The sequence below is a fragment of the Scleropages formosus genome, chromosome 18 (assembly GCF_900964775.1).
Source record: "Scleropages formosus chromosome 18, fSclFor1.1, whole genome shotgun sequence".
In the NCBI taxonomy this organism is placed as follows: domain Eukaryota; kingdom Metazoa; phylum Chordata; class Actinopteri; order Osteoglossiformes; family Osteoglossidae; genus Scleropages; species Scleropages formosus.
The window spans coordinates 4854959-4877328 of NC_041823.1; the positions used below are offsets into that span (position 1 = coordinate 4854959).

General features: G+C 52.1%; 1 protein-coding gene and 1 long non-coding RNA gene across 6 annotated transcripts in view; one reads left to right on the forward strand and one right to left on the reverse strand.

Moving 5' to 3' along the window:
• invs (inversin) overlaps nucleotides 1-22275 on the forward strand; it is a 29947-nt gene extending 7672 nt beyond the window's left edge. For 2 of the 5 annotated variants that reach the window (XM_029259831.1, XM_029259830.1), the window contains exons 4-19: nucleotides 5548-5671; nucleotides 5797-5963; nucleotides 8285-8458; nucleotides 10624-10791; nucleotides 10879-11059; nucleotides 11720-11829; nucleotides 11915-12086; nucleotides 13670-13825; nucleotides 16335-16564; nucleotides 16667-16773; nucleotides 16913-17122; nucleotides 17687-17904; nucleotides 18258-18726; nucleotides 19289-19503; nucleotides 20789-20893; nucleotides 21256-22275. In XM_029259831.1, the coding sequence (XP_029115664.1) occupies nucleotides 5548-5671; nucleotides 5797-5963; nucleotides 8285-8458; nucleotides 10624-10791; nucleotides 10879-11059; nucleotides 11720-11829; nucleotides 11915-12086; nucleotides 13670-13825; nucleotides 16335-16564; nucleotides 16667-16773; nucleotides 16913-17122; nucleotides 17687-17904; nucleotides 18258-18726; nucleotides 19289-19503; nucleotides 20789-20893; nucleotides 21256-21371 (2922 nt within the window). In that variant the 3' untranslated portion in view covers nucleotides 21372-22275. Of the gene's footprint in view, nucleotides 1-5547; nucleotides 5672-5796; nucleotides 5964-8284; nucleotides 8459-10623; nucleotides 10792-10878; nucleotides 11060-11719; nucleotides 11830-11914; nucleotides 12087-13669; nucleotides 13826-16334; nucleotides 16565-16666; nucleotides 16774-16912; nucleotides 17123-17686; nucleotides 17905-18257; nucleotides 18727-19288; nucleotides 19665-20788; nucleotides 20894-21255 lie in introns of those variants that run through there. The other 3 variants (XM_018762974.2, XM_029259832.1, XM_029259833.1) reach the window with 3 other exon arrangements.
• LOC108940672 (uncharacterized) lies at nucleotides 19597-20769 on the reverse strand. The gene is made up of 3 exons (XR_001966579.1): nucleotides 20414-20769; nucleotides 19867-20007; nucleotides 19597-19673 (listed from the first exon to the last, which is right to left on the reverse strand). It is a non-coding gene; the product is annotated as an uncharacterized LOC108940672 (long non-coding RNA).
• Nucleotides 22276-22370: the final 95 nt, after the last annotated feature.

Below are 22370 nucleotides of genomic sequence, written 5' to 3' on the forward strand. Positions count from 1 at the left end.
CACTTCCTGAATTTATGAATAGATGTCGGAGGAACCTGCTCTTCTGACGGTCGAAAAATCCCGAACGCGGTGCAGCTAAAATAGTACAGCTGTACCCACGGCTGCATCGAGTTGCACGAGGACCAGCCACCGCACCTCGGTTCTCTTGGAAAAACGTGGCTGCTAGAGATAGCTAGAGATTTTCATTGAGTTTCTTGTGTCTTGAGTTTAATTTTCCTATTGATGGCTGTGGCTCCTCCTCTTAAAGGACCCCTGACAACGGACACGTCATTGAAGACCGGTAGAAACATACTCTGGGAAGCTGGATGCATTACGGGAGGGATTCTCGGGCACAAGTGCTTGATGGGGAAAGACTACTTGCTGTCTTCACCTGATACGGTACAGAAGATGACCAGGTCATACGTTATTCTTAAGGGTACCGCGGTAGGACTCTGCGTCAAACCTACGCCATTGTGCTAATGTGTCCAAACTGACTAACCAACATCTATTTGGATTTCTTCCATTGTGGCTCTGGGAACAGTTCACCCAGGGTCAAGAAGTGGGGCTGGCTGGTAGCATAGTGGTTGGAGCTGATGCCTTTGGCCCAAAAGGTCACAGCTTCAAGTCTCACCTCTAGCTGTAGTACCCTTGAGCAAGGTACCAAGTCTGAAAATAGCTCCAGTAAAATTACCCAGCTGTATAAATGGGTAAATAATTGTCAGTCACTTTGGAGAAAAGTGTCAGTTTAAATAAAGTAGTGTAACTACAGAAATATAATAACACAATAGAGCCAAAGTGTTTTCTGCAAAACGGGGGGTGCGGTGGCACAGTGGGTTGGACCTCGGTCCTGCTGTCCGGTGGGTCTGGGGTTCGAGTCCCGCTTGGGGTGCCTTGCGACGGACTGGCGTCCCGTCCTGGGTGTGTCCCCTCCCCCTCCGGCCTTATGCCCTGTGTTACCGGGTAGGCTCCGGTTCCCCGTGACCCTGTATGGGACAAGCGGTTCTGAAAATGTGTGTGTGTGTGTGTGTGTTTTCTGCAAAGTTTTTTTTTTTTTGCATTGTCCATTCAGTTTTGTTTCAACATATTTTTGGTGTTACTTCATACTGTATATCAGTTTTTAGAAAAATATTCTACATTCTTGAAATTAGCAAATTTTGGTTGAATTTTAGCACCGGGTTCCAAGCACCAAATATTCCAGTAATTTTTAGGGTCTCATTCTTTCTAGAATATTCTGTTGCCTTCTAGAATCTTCCAATGACTGTAATGTACCAAACTAATAGTAACACTGTAGAAGAACCAGTGGTATTTTTGTAAAGTTTAACTCATCACAATGAGCGCAAAAATCATCATAACTAAGAACTTTGGTAAACTTAGCTGCGTTGTGTTATCGTTTTCAGGAAACGGAAATGCATTGTTATTCTGCGCTTTTTCCCTGCCTCAATGCAGCTTCTTCACACTCATGTGCTTTCGCACCAACAGGTGCTTTTGCTCTCTAATCCCTCCATTCTTTTACAGTACAGATTTAATGTAATAGTTTCCATTGCTGAAATAGTTTAATTTAATTTTAATTCAGTAATTAATTAATTTATTATGAATGGTGCAGAGGGAACCTTTTGGTCGCGGAGGCCTGTATTCCCCTTGGCCACCGGTGCAAGGCGGTGCAGAGGGCTCCCATTCAGATTATTATCCTTCTGTTTCCTGGTGGCAGGAGTGCACACCTGTCTAATGTGAGCTGCCCCAGGGAGTGTGATCGATTAATTATTCATCGAGATTGCTTTAATTGCCATCAGGGAACAGCTACATGTGTAGCAGGTTGGAGGCTCTGCTGCTTGTGGTCGATCTCACGAGTGCACGCTCACGGTTGCCACACTTTGATTCTTTTGCCATGTCTTAGGAAACCGTTAACCGTTTTATACATTTAAACTTTATTTTCGGCTGTAATTATTCATGACAGACCAAGGATCTTCCATAAATCCCAGACCAAATTAATTCAGGATGCTTATTATAAGACTCCTTCGGTTTTAGTCACTTGTAAAGACAGTATCTGCTGCAAGTAACAGTACGCCTTCCTTACGAGTCAGCAGTGTTTGTGGGAACATGCACAGCGGCGTAGCGGGAAGACCTGGGATCTCACAGCTCCCGGACTGTAGGTTTAGATGCTGGGTCAAATCCTGGCTCAGTGTATGTGGAGTTTTCATGCTCTTCCCATGTTCATGTGGGTTTTTGCTAAGTGCTGTGGATTCGTCATAATTGTCGAAAGATGTGTTTCAGGTGAGTTGGTGGCTCATAATTACCCTTTGTGTGTGTGTGAGTGTGTGTTTGTGTGTGTGTGTGTGTGTGTGTGTGTGTGTGTGTGTGTGTGTGTGTGTGTGTGTGTGAGAGAGAGATGGCTCTGTAAATTGACTTACATCCCATCCAGGATGTACTCTGGCTTAGGCCCTGTGTTTCCATGATTGGCTCTGGACCACTGTGACCCTGTACTGGAGAAGAGGTGATGGATGGATGAATGGATGGATGATTTTAGTTATTTATATGAGTCTTTTCGGGGGGGTGCTGTGGCGCAGTGGGTTTGATCAGGTCCTGCTTTCTGGTGAGTCTGGGGTTCGAGTCCCGCTTGGAGTGCCTTGCGACGCATCCTGGGTCTGTCCCCACCCCCTTCAGCCTTACGCCCAGTGCTGCCAGGTTAGGCTCCCCGCGACCCAGCATAGGACAAGTGGCTTCAGATGATGTATCATGTGTGCATGATTCTTTTCTCCAATTGACTTACAGTGCTGTGGTTGTGTGTGAAGCTGTGGGACAAGAATTTAATTACTTATAAATTTAATAATTTAAATTTCCTTATGAAGTTGAAGTGGCAGATTCACCTCATCTATCCCACTCATCTTTCCAAACGGACATCTATTCCATCCCCATCTCAAAGTGTTAGAACAGCGCCAGTCTCACACCCAGAAAGATGAGTCCTGACCCGACATGAGCGGTGCTGTCCAACAGGTCCTTGGATTGTAGGTTCAACCTGCGCGCAGCCTCTGATTGGCTGAATGGGCTGCGAAGGGCGGTGCCAATTTCGGAACATTGCATTGTTCCGAGATAGGCATTTGCTTGTTGAGCTGCACATCTGGAGAAAATCAGCAGGATGGCATCTGCGTCCACAAGTGGAGGAATCAGCGGGTGAGGTGAGGTGGGGTGGGGGGTGTCGCATCTCTGCGAAACCCCTGTAAGTTCACACTCATGAAACTGCGTCCCCCCAGCTGTCTCGCGCACACACACAGCATCCCGACCCCAGCAACCATAGACGGTCGGTTCCTCTCTCGTCAAACAGCTCAAAGTCTGCCACCTCTTCCAGGTTGCTATTAAGTCAGATCCCACCAAGTAGTACCTGGGAAGGGTGTGCGGGGGGTTCATGGGGAATGTTTGTTGTTTAGACAATGTCTAATTTATAGTTTCCCCTGGACTGAGCCGTAAAAACACAGGGAGCTACGGATTGCACTTTGTCGAGGGGGGGCATTTTAACGGGGCACTAATGACAGCCCCCGGCCTGCCAGTGCCAGCCGGCTCCCGTGACTCCAGAGCCGGGCAGGAGCGCGGGAATGCTGTGGGAATAGCGAGGCATGATGGGTAATTACCCACTGGAATGCCACCGCAGCGGGCGGCACCAGCTCCCCCACTTGGTGCTCGGGAGGGGTGGGGGGTTAAAAAAATAAAACGGCCCTTGGTTTAGTTTGTTTCCGCCTCGGTTTTGCGTTTACAGGCCGGAAAAATCCACACGACCGAAATGAACAGCACCCGGTGGAAGCCACTTTCCCGCAGCTTCCTCGAGCTCCCCTGGCCGGTCCCCAGCAGGGCCGCGGGTTTCCAGCATTCGTGTCACATTGCAGCCAATTCGGAACTCCTCCAGGGTGCCAGAAACGGACCGGGTTCGACGCCTGCTGGTTCTCGTTACCGACTGGCTGAAATCATAATCGTAATCTGCCACTTCCTCCCTTTTTGACTCATTAAAAGCACGGGACTTTGAACGCTGGGATTACCCTCACTGGACTCCCCCTGCACACACACCCACATACACACACTGGGCTACTCTGGCATGCGAGTTATACCTCCTGTACTTTTAATGAGCTCGCCGTAATCCCTGTGCAAGAACAACGGGTACCCCAACCCCCCACCATCCGCTTCCCACTACAATTCGAAACATGTTGGCGGGACACAGCAGGCCGGACCAACCCGTTCACCCCGGGAACATGGACCGCTGTCCGCAGCTCAGCCGTTTACCAACTAATATCTGCAGCTATTGAATCATTAACACTTTCTACATTTATAATCATTGGTCAGTAGGAGGCACAGTGAATAAAGCTGTTGTCTTGCACTCCAAGAACTCAGCATTCAGTCCTGCTCACAGATGAATAGATTTACCACATTATTACTAATATTTACCTGGCACCGTTCTCCAAAGTGACGTACACTATGTGGTTCGTACTCTAAGCTACTTACACTGATCGACCCATTTATGCAGCTGTGTAATTTTTACTGTGACGATTCAGGGTAAGCACCTCACCCAAGGCTACTGCAGCAGAAGCGGGGATTCAAGCTGAGCTCCATGGATTGCAAGGCAATGACTGTAACCGCTACGCCACCTGCTGCCCGGGGTATATGAAGACCAGCAGGCCAGTTCTTTCCCAGACCCAACAGCACATTTTGCTGCGTTAAAATCAAGCTGCAGATCAACCCGGTTTAGTGCTAAAACGCCTGCGGCCCGGAAAGATCTGGAAGGATCGCTGTCGCTCTTCTCGATCCTACCAGGGGTCCTTACCGCAGGGTGGCCTTTCTGTGCCACTGTGTGTTACAGCTGGAGGCTAATGCAGCCATTTGATTGCCAGGCCTTGAATTGTTCCTGACAGCTGTGTGCTTGTGTGTGTGTGTGCGTGCGTGCGTGTGCAGATATAGATATAGATATTAAACACAGTCTAATCTCAGCTGTGAGTTCCAGTCGGTGTTTGTGTTGTTTGGGGAGGGTGGAGGAGCAGTAATTGATTTCCCTTCCCCCGTCCGCCGGGCCACCGGGCCATGAATAATGCACGAGGAGGTTGGGGGAGGGGATTGGGGGGGGAGTTCGCTCGCGGCGGGGATTCCCTTCGGCTCGAAGCCGGACGCTTCCTGCCCCTGGATTACCCAGCATTCCACCTGTTCCTGGGGCCCGCCGCCTGCTACCTGAGCCCCTGTGTGGGGGCTCAATTGAAATGGGCATCAAAGGAAGTCCCGACCCCCACCTCCCGGCACATACACACGCTCTGGCAGGGGTGGGGCCGGGTCGGGCCGGGCCAAGACGGCAAAATCAGTGCCGCGCGGTGGGTTGTTTTCAGCTGGCGGGGTCCCCGTGCCCTGCTGGAGTCTCAAGTCGCAACCCAGCGGCGACCTGGATAGGAGCTGTCCGGCGGTTTCCTTGAAAATGCGTGTAAAATGATCACGGTACTCAATAACACACCGGGTCATGGTGGGGGTCATCCATTAGTGTGTATGTGTGTGGGTGTGCTCATTCTGTGTGTGACAGGGTGTTTTGCGTGTGGCACGTTGCAGGCAGCCCCCCTGCTGCCCCTCAGTGCAGCTGACCCTGCCCCCCCAGGCTCCACCCTCCTGGGCTCCCAGGTGCATGCGGCAGCAGTGAACGGAGACAGGAGCGCCCTTCACCGGCTGATCACAGGTAACCCTAAGCGTCTCTTCCTCAACCGCAGAGGCGACGTTCATCTTATACCCGGGTTTCACCTGTCCTTCAAGGTGTCTCGCCATGTGCTTTTCTCACGTTGTGTCTTCCTGTACGCGTGACAGCAGACCCCAGCCTTCGGGACAAGGAGGACCAGTTCGGCCGCACACCCCTCATGTACTGCGTGCTGGCGGACCGTCTAGACTGTGCCGTGATCCTGCTGAAGGCCGGCGCCTCCGTCAACAAGGCGGACCGCAGCAAGCGCACCGCCCTTCACCTGGCCGCACAGAAGGTCAGGGAGCCGATGGGACAGAAGTCAATGGTTAGGCAACACGGTCTAGCGGAGCTGGTTGTGGGTACTGGCGCTTGGGTCAGTACTCGGGCTTAAACACACAGCGTGACTGTTCTGGCAGCGAAAACACACGAGATTTCCGTTTTTTATGGTCTGTTTATCTTTGGCGGCTAATGAGGCGCAATCGAGGGAGTTCAAAAGATTTCGGCGCTGCGACGCTCCAAATTGAATCAGCGCCATTAGGCAAAATGCGGCTCATGTGTTTTGGAAACGGCTGTCAAACGTGGTTCCAGTTTGGAGCACAAAGGGAGTCCTGGGCAGGCGAAGACGGGGGTCTCGAAATTGTTTTCGAGAAACCTACGTCACAGCCTCGCACCCTGAGCAGGTCGCACGCCACTCCAGTGCAGATTACCACATGGGACGGGTTTGGAAACCATAGCGAATATAGTATTTAATGGCAACAGCTCCAGGAAGGTTATTTATTAACTGCGACTCGGACCTTCAGCAGCTGCAGCTGCACACATCGGACAGGGAAAAGAAGCAGAATATAAAGCAATGACGGTACTTTTGCTTATGTTATTACCCTGTCTTTACACCGAGAGGGAGAAAGCTGAGCAATAAGGGGTGATGAACAGGGAAAGTAAATAAGGATGTGCACCCAGCGGAAGGGCGAGTGTTGGGTACGAGGAGAGAGCGAAGGGTCTCGCAGCCGCGTGTCCTGCATCAAGCGTGAGATCCAGGTACGGAACGGGTGTGTTGAACCCAGCGGCGCGCTCTGTCCTCTCCAAAGCACATGTAAGGGTGGGCTTGAGGGACGTCTCTCCAGGGAGGGCTGGGTCAATCACTGCTTTGTGCAGAAGAAGGGATTCGAACCCATTGATACACTGATATAGCCATTTGTTTCAGCCACTATTCCACCTGCTGCTCTCTCTCATTCATTTCACCTCACTGCCTCCTCTCCTGTGTCGTCCCCTCTGCTCGTCGCACGCCTTTGCTCTTTCTCCTCAGGCTCCTCTCAGGACGGCGTCACCATGTCTCCGTATCTCTGCTCGCAACTGTGAGCGTTTGGAGATGGGAAGATAGTGCCCCCTAGTGACAACAGGCACACACTGACAGAGGTTCCCCCAAATCCGACTGTCAAACGCAGGACGTCCGGAGCGATCCCTTCATCGGAGTTTGTCCCGATGGGCCAAACGCATGTCCGGAAGCAGAGCAGCGAGAACATCGTCGTGCTTTCCGATCAGACGCGTCATAATTTTATGATTTGATTGCCCCATCCCCCCGCACACCGGTAACATCTCTATGTATTTAAAGTGTTAATTAGCCTTTCATGGGCGAGCGGTTGCCCGCCGCCTGAGGGCAGCTCTGAAGTGGATCTAATTTGCAGCGTCCAGCCTCCTTGTCAGGTGGGAGCATGGGGGGGAGGGTGGAGGAGGGATGTTAACCACACTGACACCTGGATCGATAGCTGCTCACACCACGCACCGCCGCCCCGGCCGGGGGATTAGCGCTCTAATTGGATTGAGAATAAGGGAGGCGGGACGCCCCTGTCCGGGCACCTGAAGGGGTTGGGGGGGCGATTCATCTCCAGCTGTACGTATACAGACGCGCACGCGCACACACGCTCCCCTACATCTGTCACACTTTTTGAAAGGAAAGCAGAGACACCGGTGTGTGAAAGAGACGCACCGTCGTGGGAGCCAGAAATGGAGGATGTTTGATCTGGGGACCGAGTTGTGGCCCCTTTCCCTTGAGGGGGTTGGGGTGGCACCTACTTAACTGTGTATTTCGTCTGTTACTTTTGCCATAAAGTGATTCACCTAAAAGAGAGAATAGTGCAGTAATGACACCTGCAATGTATGTAAAACCTCCTTAAATAGGTGGCACCGAGGATGACTGTGTGCTTGTCTGAGGGTTTGGTGGCGTCTGTGTGTGTGTGTGTGTGTGTGTGTGTGTGTGTGTGTGTGTGTGTGTGGCTTCCTGCTGAGACTATAATAGGCTGCAGTAGCGGGATTCTTCAGTGGACGAATGAGGTCCACAAATCAATAAGTCATTGGATTTCATGTGTGTCTCCGCATCACTCCGGCTGTGAATCGGAGTGTCCGTACTGACAAGTGTTGCGTATTCTCAGTCTGGTGCCCGACAGCTCGCCGCTCGGCACTCTGGGAAACGACATCAGCGCATCACGTCCCGTCGAACACTTTTAATGCAAAGGTCTCGGGTTCTCAGCTCGTGGCATCGGGCTAGGCTTTGTTTCCGGAAAAATCACAGTGCGGCGTGTGTGTGTGTGTGTCTGCGTGTGTTTGTCACATACTTTTCAGGGCAACGTGCGCTTCCTGAAGTTGCTTCTGTCGCGGAGGGCCGACTGGCTGCAGAAGGACCTGGAAGAGATGACCCCACTGCACCTGGCCACACGCCATCGCAGCCCCAAGTGTCTGGCCCTGCTGCTCAAACACATGGCGCCGGGGGAGGTTGACACACAGGACAAGAACAAGGTGGGCTTTGGCGCAGCGGGAGGTGGGTGGGGGCGCTACACGGTAAACAAAAGGATGTGACCTCACACACACGCACATGCTCAGGCAAGCTAAACAGCTCTTGAAAGGGTTCGGGTTAGGGTTGCGGATGCGTTCCCAGTTGGGAGGGGCGGGTGAGGTTGGGCTCAGCAGGGAGTCTTCGAAAACAGCAGGGAGTGGGGGGTGTCAGAAGCCCTCTGAGGTCCCGCAGGAGGATATGAACCCCACCAAAAATAAATGCCATAAATAGATGGATTACAGGCTGTGCCGCCCGTCCGCCACCGTGACGTTCCTCTTTTTGGGCCTTCGCGCGCCCTGCCGGCAGCAACACGGGAGGTTGTGGTGTTGAAATTCGGAGAAGGTTTATGGCAAAAGATGTCGTGTGGGTTTATTTTAGTCTCACACAGCTACAGGGCACTTGCTCAGATGCTCTTTCTCTCAGCTCCCGTAACACAAGATCCACATCCTGGGGGCACCTGAACTGGAACTACCCCAGCGGGCAGCGGACTACAGCGTATCCACCCAGGGTTGTTCCAGGCCAGATGCAACGCGGTTTCGAGGCATCTGTGAACCACATGCTCATGACCTGCGACTGCTACTCATTAGAGCCTTTTATAGGAGCACGGATACTTTCCCTATTAAAAGCAGCAGGCAGATCGTAGAGAATCAGGCGAGTTCCCTGTGCCCCCCGCTGATCTCGCTGACTTGGACTTGAAAGTGGGCTCTGCTCCAGATCCATGGAAAAAGAGGTCCCCCCCCCAAAAAAGAAAATTTTTCAGCCTGTCCACCAGGTAGAACCTGTGCTCAACCAGGATTGCAACCAGAAGAAGCTGACTTCTGTTAGAGGGTTGTTTGAGCGGCCCAGTCCTGATCTGTTCCCAGCAAATTTCCAACCTGTTTGTAACCAATTCCCTTCTCATTTTTTACTCGTTTCAAACCCATTTCCTTACGATTCCCAACCCATTCCCATATCAATCCCAACTAATTCCCAGCCCATTTGTAACCAATTCCCTTCCCACTCTTTACTCGTTTCCAACCCATTTCCATATGATTCCTGACCTATTCCTGATTTACTAACAATTCATTCCATCCTAATCCTAATTCCCATCCCATTCCTGACAACTTTCCAACCCGTTTTTAACTTTTCCCTTCCCTTTTGACTCATTTCCGTAAGATTCCTTCCCAATTGCAACTAATTCCCATCCCGTTTCTTACCGATTCCCTTCCCATTCTTTACTCATGTCCAACCCATTTCCACAGGATTCTCGACTCATTCCCAACCCAGTGCTGATCCGTTCCCAGCCAATTTTCATCCCATTTGTTACTGATTCCCTTCTCATTCTTTACTCATTTCCAACCCATTTCCACACCATTACTGACCCATTCCTGAACCATTTCCAGACCATTTGTAACCCAATGTCACCCAATTCTTATCTGATTCCCAACACATTACTGACCTTTTCCCATCTCATTCCCAACCATTTCCCATCCATTTCTATCCCAGTCTCACTCCATTCCCACTGCATTCCCGACTTCATCCCGAGCCACTCACATTCTGTTCCCACCCCTTCTGACTCGATCCTGATTCGTTTCCATACATTTTCCTTCCCATCCCCAGAGCCCATTATGATGAACCCCGGTATGAAGGCAATTTGTTTCTATGGATCTGACTCTAGTCTCCCACGTAAGCATCATTCTGCTACCGCTAGCTGTCGGTGCCACGTGCCGATAAACACATTTTAATTGCCGTTTTGGGGCCATCTGACCCCAGAACACACAAACACACATGTTCTCTCAGGCATTTTGGCTAGAAGAAGGCTGGACGCTGTGGGCTGCCTGTGGTTGCGGGACGTCGCGTTCCACCGAGATGCACATAAATCCCGGAGGAAGTGCTCAACATGCACGGCAGTAATAACAAAGATGAATAAATTTCCATCATGAAGGAAATGCTCACTGGGGAGTTTCTGCTTCATCGTCCATGACTTTCGCTTCTTTAATAGTTCAGTATAGATCATTTATATAGTGATCTTTTTTTTTGTTGCACCACATTGTATCATATTTTTCTCTCCATAAAACATTCCGGATGCAGTTCTCCTGGCTGTATGCTAACCCCACCCAATGCCAACCCCCTGCCCCCCCCCCCGCAGCAGACAGCCTTACACTGGAGTGCTTTCTACAACCACCCCGAACACGTGAAGCTGCTCATCAAGCATGACTCCAACATCGGCATCCCTGACATCGAGGGCAAGATTCCACTGCACTGGGCCACCCACAACAAGGACCCCAATGCCACGCAAACCGTTCGCTGCATCCTGGTGAGTGTGGCGTCCCCTTAGCCCCACCCACTGCTCTTAATGTCACGTGCAGTGATTGCGTGACTGACCCACCACCACCACCGACAGGAGGCTGCCCCCACAGAGAGCCTGCTCAACTGGCAGGACTACGAAGGCCGCACACCATTGCACTTTGCCGTCGCTGATGGCAACGAGGCCGTGGTGGAGGTGCTGACTTCGTACGAGGGCTGCAGCGTTACGGCCTATGACAACCTCTTCAGGACCCCACTGCACTGGGCAGCACTGCTGGGTGAGCAGCACGAGGCTCGTGTCATTTCCTGTTTCTGTTGACCGCCTCCTGGCAGGGTGATTGTGTCATTTCCTGTCTCTGGCTGCTTTCTTTTTTGTTGTGTTCTTTAATGTGATGTCATGACCGCTGGCTTAATCTCCTTTGTTTTGTAACACTATTTATTAACACAACATTATTTATTTATTTATTCGTTTGTTTTTTTTTTTTTTAATTTATTCCAACATTTTTGCATACTAAGTTACTTGATTGACCCTTTGTTTCTATGGCAACTGTTGTAACCACTGCACCCCCGCTGTCCGTCTTTAGTTAGGTGCTAATGTGCACAGGCACCAGGAACTATAGCTATATTGCACTCCAGGGACCCAGGTTTGAATCCCACCTCCTGTTGTAGTAAACTTGAACAAGGTGCTTACCCTAAATTGATGCAGTAAAAAATTAGCAGCTGTATAAATGGGTAAATCAGTGTAATTAGCTTATTAAGTCACTTTGGAGAAAGGCGACACCTAAATATACAAACTAAATTGTCCATTTCAGTTGTGTTCACACTGAAAATGTAGGATTTTCATATTTTTGTTGTTTTTGGGCATCTACACCGCTCTGGATTGCAGCATCAGCTAAACAAATGAAATTCACCATAAACATTTATGCATGCGTGTTCAGGCCATGCCAAGATTGTGCACCTGCTCCTGGAGAGGAACAAGTCGGGCACCATTCCGTCAGACAGCCAGGGTGCGACACCGCTGCACTATGGTGCACAGAGCAACTTCGCCGTGAGTCCATCAGTGCCTCGCTGGAGCCGAACGGAAGCGTGCGGCATTCCGGACCGCTGCTCACACGTCATCCCCGTCTCCACAGGATACCGTGTCCGTATTCCTGCGACACCCGTCTGTCAGGGACGACCCCGACCTCGAGGGGCGCACCGCCTTCATGTGGGCCGCTGGGAAGGGCAGCGACGACGTCATGAGCACCATGCTGAACCTCAAGAAGGACATCGACATCAACATGGCCGACAAATACGGGGGCACTGGTGAGTGTGTCTGAGCGCTGTCTGCAAGGAATTATGGGAGATTCCAGAACAAGAAGACTTCTGACTCAACAAGGTATTTAAAAAGGTGGAAGTTGAACACCTCAGCTGACAGAGGTGTTTATTAAGATGTGGTGGAGGGTTATTACCTTATATAAACCCCCTGCCCCCCAGCTTCTACCACAGATGACCACCGTGGCCCAGTGTGTCAAGCTGATTAATGAGCCAAGTGGTTCAGGGGCGGTGGTCACACGTGGGTTGGATTGGAAGGTGTTCATTCCGTGTTCATGGAGGACGGACCACGCTCCCAGAGGAGCTGCATCTCCATTGGCCACTTCACCAAGTCTTGATGCCACCTGCCGCTCTCGCATGGTCCCCGCACACACACATGGAGTGCCGAAGAAGGGTGTGTGTTTGCGTCCAGTACCGTTTTCAGTACGTTGAGTTCTTTTCAATTTTGGCCAGTTTTTGCCTTCAGGGGACCGGGAATGAACCAATGACATTTCCTGTTTCCGATGAGGTGTCAAACACAGGAAAACACAGAGAACACAGATCAACGTGGAGTTGTGCGTACGGGCCGGGCGCGAGGAGGGCGACGCACACCGTCTTCCTGCTAGTGTCGTTTCCCCCATGCATGGATTTTACGTTTACACTCGCCGCTCTTGCTCCTGGTACATTTGCATAATTTATTCGATTAGCAGATGCTTTGTCAGAATTAGCTTATGTATAGATAACACGTACAGGCGAACGCGCCGCGATGTGGTCATGCCCCAGGCTGCCAGTCAGCAGCCTGCATGTCACACACGCTTGGAACTGGCTTGTCTCACACACACACACGCACCACTGTCTCCAGCAATCGGCTCCGTGTGACGCATCTTCTGACATGCCAGAAGACGGCTGTGTTTGCATAGAGATTTAGGACCCCTCTGCTGGCCCATCAATAACAGGGAGTCCGGCAGTGCTGCAGCACACAGAAAACACTCCTGGACGTTTTCCCTCCGTCGACCCGCAGGGACGCAGTGTGATGGCGCTCATCCATCAGGCACAGTAAACTGCACCAGCACACGGTGCCAGGGCTCACTGGTGTGTGCCGTGTGGACTGTGACAGGACCTCGAGCACAACCAATAGGTGTCACACACAGGCTGCCGAACCTCTAGAAATGCCGATGGACGCCGGGTCACAGCAGCCGTCAACCAATGAGCCTCAAGGTGGAGGGAGTGAGCTGTCAGAACGGTTAATGCTCCTCGCAATTCCGTTGATTTAATTTGGCTTTGTTCTAGGTAACTTTTTACGTGTCCAAACGGCCAGATGTTAAGTGTGTGCTGCTTTGCTCCTGTCGCCTTGGTCACACTGCCACCACCTGTGTCACAAGTAAAACCTTGTGTGTGTTTACTGAAGTCGTTATTTAACGGAGCATTTACTCAGTCTGATGTTTAAGGGCGGTTGTACTGGCACAGGTTATTCAGCTGCTCATGTGTACAGAAGAGGGACCTGAATGGAAGTTGAAGTAAAACCAACAACCTTGGGGTTACAGGTGTGGCTCCTTTACCACCATGTGTCTCTTTGTGCGTGTGTGTCCGTCCAGCCCTGCATGCCGCCGCTCTCTCGGGCCACGTGAGCACTGTCCGGCTGCTGCTGGAGCGTGGGGCCATGGTGGATGCACTGGACGTCATGAAGCACACGCCGCTGTTCCGCGCCTGCGAAATGGGCCATCGCGATGTCATCCTCACCCTCATTAAAGGTCAGGTGTGGGCGGGGCTTGGGCACAGGATGGGGTGTAGGGCACATCAAATTCATATGGACAACAGTGAGGCCTTTATCTCTTACGAAAAGCATCTCAGCTTGTTCATTCTGGCCAGTTCACCAAAATATAATTTTATTTTTATAAAAAAGGTGGGCGGCTTTTTAATTCTATAAAGATGTATTTAAATGTATAGATAAAGCGGTAGATTCATTTTCTTGGGATTTCTCCTCTCTCATTCATTCATGACCTGTTATGTTACTTTGTTTTCATGAGTGGAATTCAATCTTTCACATTCCAAGAAATGAATCATGTGACATGTTTACATTTATTAATTTATCTGATGTTTTTTGTCCAAAGTTCAAGTTAATTGTCATAGATACAAGTACCATGTACAAGTATCATGAAATTCTTCCTGAATGCTTCTCCACAGACTATGGACAGAGACAATAGAAATACTGCAAAACAAAACAATGACAATGACAGTGAGTAGTGCAACAGCAATAGCAATAAATAATGGTAACAGTAATAACAATAATACCAGTTGACAGCCAGTGAACTCAGAACGAGAGAATGAGAATGCTTAAGTGACAATGTAATTTACGAATGTGCTTGGGAGGAGCAGTCCAACTCTAGTTACTAAAGGTGGCACATTGGTGATTGTTGTATACTCTTACAGCAGTGGGGTAAAAGCTGTTCCTGTACTTAGCTGTGCGGGTTCGAATAGACCTAAGCTGTTTTGCTGATGGCAGGGAAGAGGAAAGTGCCCGTGCGGGGTGACTATGATCTCTCATGATGCGCATCGTCTTTCTGAGGCAGCGTGTGGTGTAGGTATCCTGTACTACTGGTAGCTGCGTGCTGATGATTTCCTGAGCTGTTTTGACCACCCTCTGTAGGGCTTTCTTGTCCTGTATGGAGCAGCTGCCACCCCAGGATGTAATACAATCTGTGAGGACGGACTCCACAGCACACCTGTAGAAAGTGGTGAGGACTGTAGTGGACATCCGGGCTTTCTTCAGACGCCTGAGGAAGTGGAGACGTTGATGGGCCTTTTTGATGGTTGATGCTGTGTGCTCAGTCCATGTGAGTTTGGCAGCGAGGGTGACCCCTAGGAATCTGAAGCTGTTAACCCTCGTACATATTCGGGTGCATGAACTGTATCCTGTTTCCTGAAGCCATCACCAGCTCCTTAGTTTTACTGACATTGAGAGACAGGTTGTTGTCCTGGCACCACTCTCCCAGGAGCCTCACCTCCTCTCTGTAGGCCGTCTCATCGTTGTTGGTGATCAGACCCGCAATGGTGGTATCGTCAGCAAACTTTATCATGGTGTTGGAGCTGCGACTGGCCACACAGTCATGTGTGAACAAGGAGTACAGCACTGGGCTCAGGATGCTTCCCTGTGGAGTGCCAGTGTTGTTGAGGATCAGTGGGGAGGAGGTATAACTGCCAATCCACACACGCTGGGGTCTGTTGGTGAGGAAATCCAGGATCCAATTGCACAGTGTGGCACTCAGTCCCAGCCCTAGTAGTTTGTGGATCAGCTTGGTTGGGATGACAGTGTTAAATGCCGAGCTATAGTCCACAAATAATAGCCTTGCATAGCAGTTTTTATTATCCAGGTGAGCCAGAGTGGTGTGAAGTGTGTGTGATATCGCGTCTTCAGTGGATCTGCTGTGGCGGTAGGCAAACTGCAGCGGGTCCAAAGTGTCTGGAATGGTGTCCTTAATGTGTCCCAGCACCAGCCTCTCAAAGCATTTCATTGCAATGGGGGTCAGTGCCACTGGGCGATAGTCATTAAGGCAGCTCACTTTGTTCTTCTTGGGGACGGGGATGTTGGTGGTGTTTTTGAAACAAGTGGGTACAGTTGAGCTTTTTAAGGAGGTGTTAAATATGTCCGTGAAGGCAGTAGCCAGTTGCTGACTGCATGTTTTTAAATCTCGCCCTGAAATGCCGTCCGGACCAGCAGCTTTGCGGACGTTGACACGGCTAAAAGTTTTCTCACTTGTGCTACAGAGACGGTGAGACTGGGGTCATTCAGTGCTATAGGAACTCGCACTGAGGGGTCTTTGTTCGCGAGCTCGAAGCGGCCATGAAACATGTTCAGTTCGTCAGGGAGAGACGGAGCAGCACCTGTCAGTGTCCGCGGTTTATAATCTGTTAATGTTTGATTCCCTGCCACAGCCTACGTGACGTACAATGTTAAGCTAGTTAGAATTATTTGCCCATTTATACAGCTGGGTAATTTTACTGGAGCTGTTTCGAGTAAGTACTTTCCTCAAGGGTACAACAGCTGAAGGAGTGATTTGAACCTGAAACCTTTCAGTCCAAAGGCAGCAGTTCTAACCACTACAGTACCAGCTACTCGTTGTTTGCGGATTCGCTTACATGAGCAGCTGTCAGTGTGGGAGATGAGAACATCGATCTGCAAAGCTGCTCTCGGACTTGTGTTACGCACCTATGCCGTGGTTCCGAATGCGGACCAGGCACTGATCCCGTGGCATCGCGCAGGCGGGGCCCGTGTGGACCTGGTGGACCTGGACGGACACACGGCGCTGCACTGGGCAGCCCTGGGCGGCAACGCGGAGGTGTGTCAGATCCTCATGGAGAACGGGATCTCCCCCAACGTTCAGGACCAGGCGGGTCGAACACCACTGCAGTGCGCAGCCTATGGCGGATACATCAGCTGTATGGCAGTCCTCATGGAGAACCGAGCTGACCCCAACATCCAGGACAAAGAGGTAACTTGTCCCATGGCCTCTGGTACCACGTTTGTGACATCCCCATCTCTTCACAGTCTTCTTTAGTGTGTGTATCTACAGCACGTTTCCGTGTTTTCACAGGGCAGGACGGCCCTCCACTGGTCCTGCAACAACGGCTACCTGGACGCCGTGAAGCTGCTTCTCGGATACAACGCCTTCCCCAACCACATGGAGCACAACGAGGAGAGGTTCTCACCGTGTCTATACCTGAATCTCACCACACTCTCCTAAATAAATGAGTTTCGGTTTACTGCAGCACAGCCCAGCATCACGGTGTTTACCGCAATTAAAGACCCGCGAGCTGACGCGCCATGTCCCTTGAGGCAGGTACACACCCTTGGACTACGCCCTGCTTGGGGAGCACCAGGAGGTGACGCAGTTCATGCTGGAACATGGCGCCCTGTCCATTGCTGCCATCCAGGACATCGCCGCCTCCACCATCCAGGCCGTGTACAAGGGCTACAAGGTGCGCAAGGCGTTCCGCGAGCGCAAGAACCTGCTCATGAGACACGAGCAGCTGCGACGGGACGCTGCCAAGTAAGGCGTGTGTGTGTTGGTGTGTGTGTGCGCGTCTGTCTGTGTGTATAACCAGGTATTAGTGTGTTTATGCGAGTGCCGGTATGTCTGTTTGTATTAGCATTTTTGCCTGCACCCTGTGTGTATGCATCTTTAAGCTTAAACACACATGCGTGTGTGTGTGTACACAGCCACAAGCTTATATACACGTGTGTGTGTGTGTGCGTGCTGCTCTCCCGCCCAGTCCTGACATCTGTCACCGTCCTGCGGTGCATGCTGCGCCGCTCGCTGCTCCAGTGCTAATTGGTGACATTTACCAGCTGTCAGAGTAGGAGATGAATGGGGGCAAAGGGTTTCTGTCAGACAGAGGAGGATGATTGGCCCCCCAGGTTCCCACCCCCTCAGAGGCCCCACCCCCTCCTCAGTCTCCCCTCCCCCCACTTCCATCTCCATCTCTCATACATGTTTGGTTTTCATAATCGAGTGTGTCCAATGTCTCAGGCTGATGTGTGTGTCAGGTGGTATAATTCAGTGAACACCCCTGAGTGTGTTTGTAGCGTAACCATGACTATGCATCCCCATCAGGAAACGGGAGGAGGAGCAGCAGCGGAAGCGGGAGGCAGAGCTACAGGGGTCAGCGATCAGGGCGCAACAGGGCATCGCGGCGCTGTCCGTGTCGGAGCCCGAGGGACGGGTGCAGGGTGGGGGCCCCGGGGGTCCTATTTCCAGCAAAGCATCCCGAGCCGAACGGGTCCAGAGCCGCACCTCCAAGGGGAGACCGGGGGAGCGGCGGCGGAGCAGGGGTATGAACACCAGCGCTCCTGGGGCAGCCTGGCTTCGCCCTTATCTCTCTTTCATGCTGGAGGGGTCCCCGGCTGAGGCTCCAGCAGAGTGTTTCCTCGACCCCACCTCTCTCTGCACACTCTGCCTCATTTGCATATCGTTCAGCTCATTCTCTTCAACACTTTGCCCCGGGTTCGGACCTGGCGGCAGAGCTCTGATAAGCACGCGTAGTGCTCCCGGTGTCTGTGTCCCGGAGGCAGACGCATGTAAATTCTTGTGTGTGTGTGTGTATGTGTGTGTGTGTGTGTGTGTGTTTGAGAGAAGGTGCTCACTGAGATGTCTTTGTCTCATCATGTGTGTGTGTCTGTGTCAGAGCGGAGGAGCAGGGTCTCTAAGAGCGAGCAGTGCGATAACCAGTCCAGTGTGGCCACACCTCCTGCCACAGTAACCAGCCCTGAGTCAAAGCCTTCGGCGCCCCTTGGGGAGAGCCCCCGGGGTCCCAATCATCGAAAGACCACCGGGCCGGGTGTGAAGGGGCCTGACGGTGCACGACCATCTCCTGCGGGATCCAGCAGACCAGGTAGCGCTCAGGTGCCGTGCCCCCGAGGAACGCCGCAGGCCACCCATGGCCCCGTACAACCATCACGGGGGAAGGCCCCTCGCTCTGCCCACTGTGTTAACCCCACCCCCTGCATCACACACCTGACCCCCACGGGCTCCTCCCCGGGACCCAGCAGCAGCATGGAGCACGAGCCTCAGGTCATCAGGCCACAGGTGCTGGAGAGGGAGTCATTTCAGAGGAAGAACCAGGCGGCCCGGACCATCCAGAGGGCCTGGAGGAGGTGGGCTTGTCACACACACCCTGCCAGTACCATGTTTAGTACCATGATCAGCAGTTCATAAGGAAGTTTATTGCTGGGACTTGGGCCTTCTGCACACAAGTGGCACCAAAGACAAACAGACACAGTATGTCTAATTTTGTGTGCGCACACGCCCAGACACACACACTCAGCCTATGATGTAAGAGGTTAGTGTGTTGCGGACCAGGTGTCGGCCACATGTGCGTATAGTGAGTATTCTCCCACGCAGCCTGCCCACTCAGCACACCTCTGTGGTCTGGCCTCATGCCCTCACACCCACCGAGAGCAGGAATGGTGGGAGTATGATGGGGGGGCAGTGGCTGTAGGCTGGAGACAGGTCAAGTTCTTTAACAAGGGGGGCAAAAGTTCATGGCTGCAAGAAGCGGTTAACGGTCTCCTTGGCTCTCCACCTGGTCCTGGTCGCACAGGAGTCTGGCCAGTTCAGATGGGGGCGGGGCGGGGCGGGGCAGGGCGGGAGGGTGGGGGGCATGGGTGAGGAATAACCCCCTGGACTCCAATCACATCCTCCATCCCGTTCCCTCAGGGTCCACATGTGGCGCAGGCTGAAGGGGGCGCTCTCCGGGATGGAGCAGGGGGAGGGGTCGGCCGACACCACCACTTCCCTCCTTGTCCAGCTGCTGTGGGACCGCCCTGCAGGGCTCTTTCCCTCCCAGAAGAATGCCCCGCCCCTGGCTGAGCATCGAGTTCCGCTCTCAAAGGCTGCCGGCAAGAGAAACACGGTTCTCCAGAACATCTACGGTGAGTCCAGCCTCATCGCGACAGTGATGTCGTGCGTCACCAAGGGAGACTGTAGCTGTACCCCAGCAGTGTGGAACGCGGGACACAATGAGCCTTAAAGCCGTGCGATCATAGCGAGGGGCGTGAAGCGGATCGTTAACCGCTCTGATACGGGGGGGCAGGGTCAGTATCTGTACCAGGAACAGGGAGCAGATTGGAATGCAAGACACAGGAGTCCACACACTTTACCTCTATTCATACAGTTATACACTCTGTGTGTCTCATAGGAGTGTTAAAGCAGGTAGAGCAGCTGTTTGAAGCGTCACCCTATGATGACAAGGTCCCAGGTTCAAATATCTCCACACCCTTGAGCAAGGTACCTACCCTGAACAGTGAAGTTAACACGGTCACTAGCAGCGTACAAGCGCAAGACCTTCGAAGGGGCCGAGGAGCTCGGACTCCTGCGAAAAGCTCACCGGCGAGCGACGGGTCGGAGACACGGCTCTGCTGCTGCCCCTTCCCTCCCTGTGGGGAAGCAGATACGACGTGTCAAACAAAATTGGACGAACTGATTGATTCATTGATTTTGGAGGGAGGCCGTTTTCGGGGGGGAATCCGATTCCCCCCACAAACACTTGGCCACGTTTCCAATAAAAGCAGATAAGCGACCGGTTTCGGCACTCCCCCCCTCCTCCCCGATCCTTGTCGACGCAACTGACCTTCAGCAAACATGACTAGGTGTTGACGGGGACAGCGAGGGCGGGCAGCCACCACCGTCCCCCCTCCTCCCCTCCCCTCCCCCGCCCCCTGACAGTCCCGATGCCGTGAAAAGTTCAGGCCTGTCGGCACGAATGTCAGACGGCCGAGAAGCCGAAGCTGTCGACCGGCCCGGTCCCCCCCATCCCCACCCCAACTGAAGACACCCTCACACCTGCAGCAGGTCACCTGCTCCCATCTGGCGGGGTCCAGTGTGGCTGTTCTGGACCACCGCCGGATAATGTCACCTTTGTGAACCCGTGGTATTTTACCACAGTGCCGTGCTTGTCTGATGCTCGCCGAAGACATGTAGAGAAGTCGGACGTCTCTGAAGCAGGATGCGGGACGACTCATCCCTGGGGGGTGGTGGGGTGTAACGCTTCAAACATCCTGCTCTTATGGTATCATCTGTGCTCCGAATGCGGAAACGATGAACAAGAATCTCCGAACCTCATTTGAGTTTCTTTAGTGAGGCGTTGCGACTGTAGCGACACGCAGGATTTACCGCGTTTCAAGACCCCTCCTTTACTTGTGTCGTTCCACTGTACAGGGCCCACTCAGGCCAGGAGGGGGCGCCCTGTCCGGAGCGCCGCGCTCACCTCCCGCAGCCACTCGCAGATCCTGCTGGACCTGTCCCTGAGAACCAACACGCCTCGTGAGTCCACAGCCCCCCCCCACACACACAGCTCTTACTGGGGAAAAAAAAACACAGTAATGACACTCTTACTGCAGTAAATACTGTAATGACAGAGCTTACTGTGGCAAATATAGTAATGTCAGCTCTTACTATATGAAACAGCAACAGCATCTTGTAGCACAAAAAACATGGTAGAGCTCTTACTGCAGTAAACACAGTAACAACAGGTCTAACTACCTTACATTGAGTGTAATGGTGGTTTGCCGTATGAAGTACTATGGGTGAGGTTTACCACCATCTCCCTCTCTCACACACACACACACACACACACACACACACAAAGATGCAAACAGCACACTGACTGTGTGTGTCCTTTTCAGTGGGCAGCGTCGAGTGTGTTCACCTGCTGGATGCGGTGGGTCAGGCCCACCACTATTCTTACCACATGAGACCCCAGAGCGCCACCCGGGGGCCAAAGAACCGCCCAAAACACTGAGGCCGTCTGGACCCTCCAGTCGTGTGACGCGGTCGAGCTCCTCTACAGCCACCCTAAATGCCCCGTGTCTGGGAGGAAGGGGGGGTTGAGACATGTTCCCCTACGCGACCACACCGCTGGGTGTCCCTGGGACAGAGGACGGCCGAGTACAGAGGGAGCTGACCGAAAGGATGGACTCCAACCTGTCCAGCGCGGGACCGCAGGTGTCAGTACCATGGCAGAGGGAGTGAGTAAGAAGAGCGGTCAAACAGTGCAGCCTCAGGAAAGGCCCAGTTCCCATCTCTTAGCAATGGATTATCAACCGCGCAAAGCTTTCTTTCCACATTGTAAGAATGAAACTTGTTTAAACATTGAACATTTTTCTACATACGTAGAAAAGATTTATAATTTAACATATGACACGCGGCTCTGTCCCGTCACATACATGTGTTTTCTCGGAACCTAAAAGCAACTCGTTTCGGCGCACAGCTGGCCGAACTCCAGCAGGGGGCTGCGAACACGGCGCCTCTTGTGGGATGTGACCTTTTTTTTTTCCCCACGCGGGAGGAACGCAGTCGTCTCTCAGCGCCAGGCCATACGGCACTCCCACCTGCAGCCTCCGGGGCGAGGGGGTTGGGCTGGGCCATAGTGGTGCTGGTCCCCCCCCTTCACCTTAAGTGACATCTTCCACAAAAAAAAGCAGCAGAGGTATTTATTCATGGTACATCTCACATTTACCTCGATCGGCCCAGGCACTAGTGTGTAGTGTCCATGGATTCTATGCGATATTAAGTATTATTATCATGAACCATTATTATGTCAGCGTTCAGAGACAGGGTGGAAAATTTTGAATTCTATCTGCTGTAATGGTTCATACGTTTTTTGTAATCGTGAACAAATACCTCAGTTTTTTTTTTTTTTTTTACCCTAGTGACACCATATGCTTTACTTGTCAAAAGTTTTATTGTTTTAACCATTGAAAATGTATGAAAGGACAATGTGTCCTGAGAGGACAGTGGT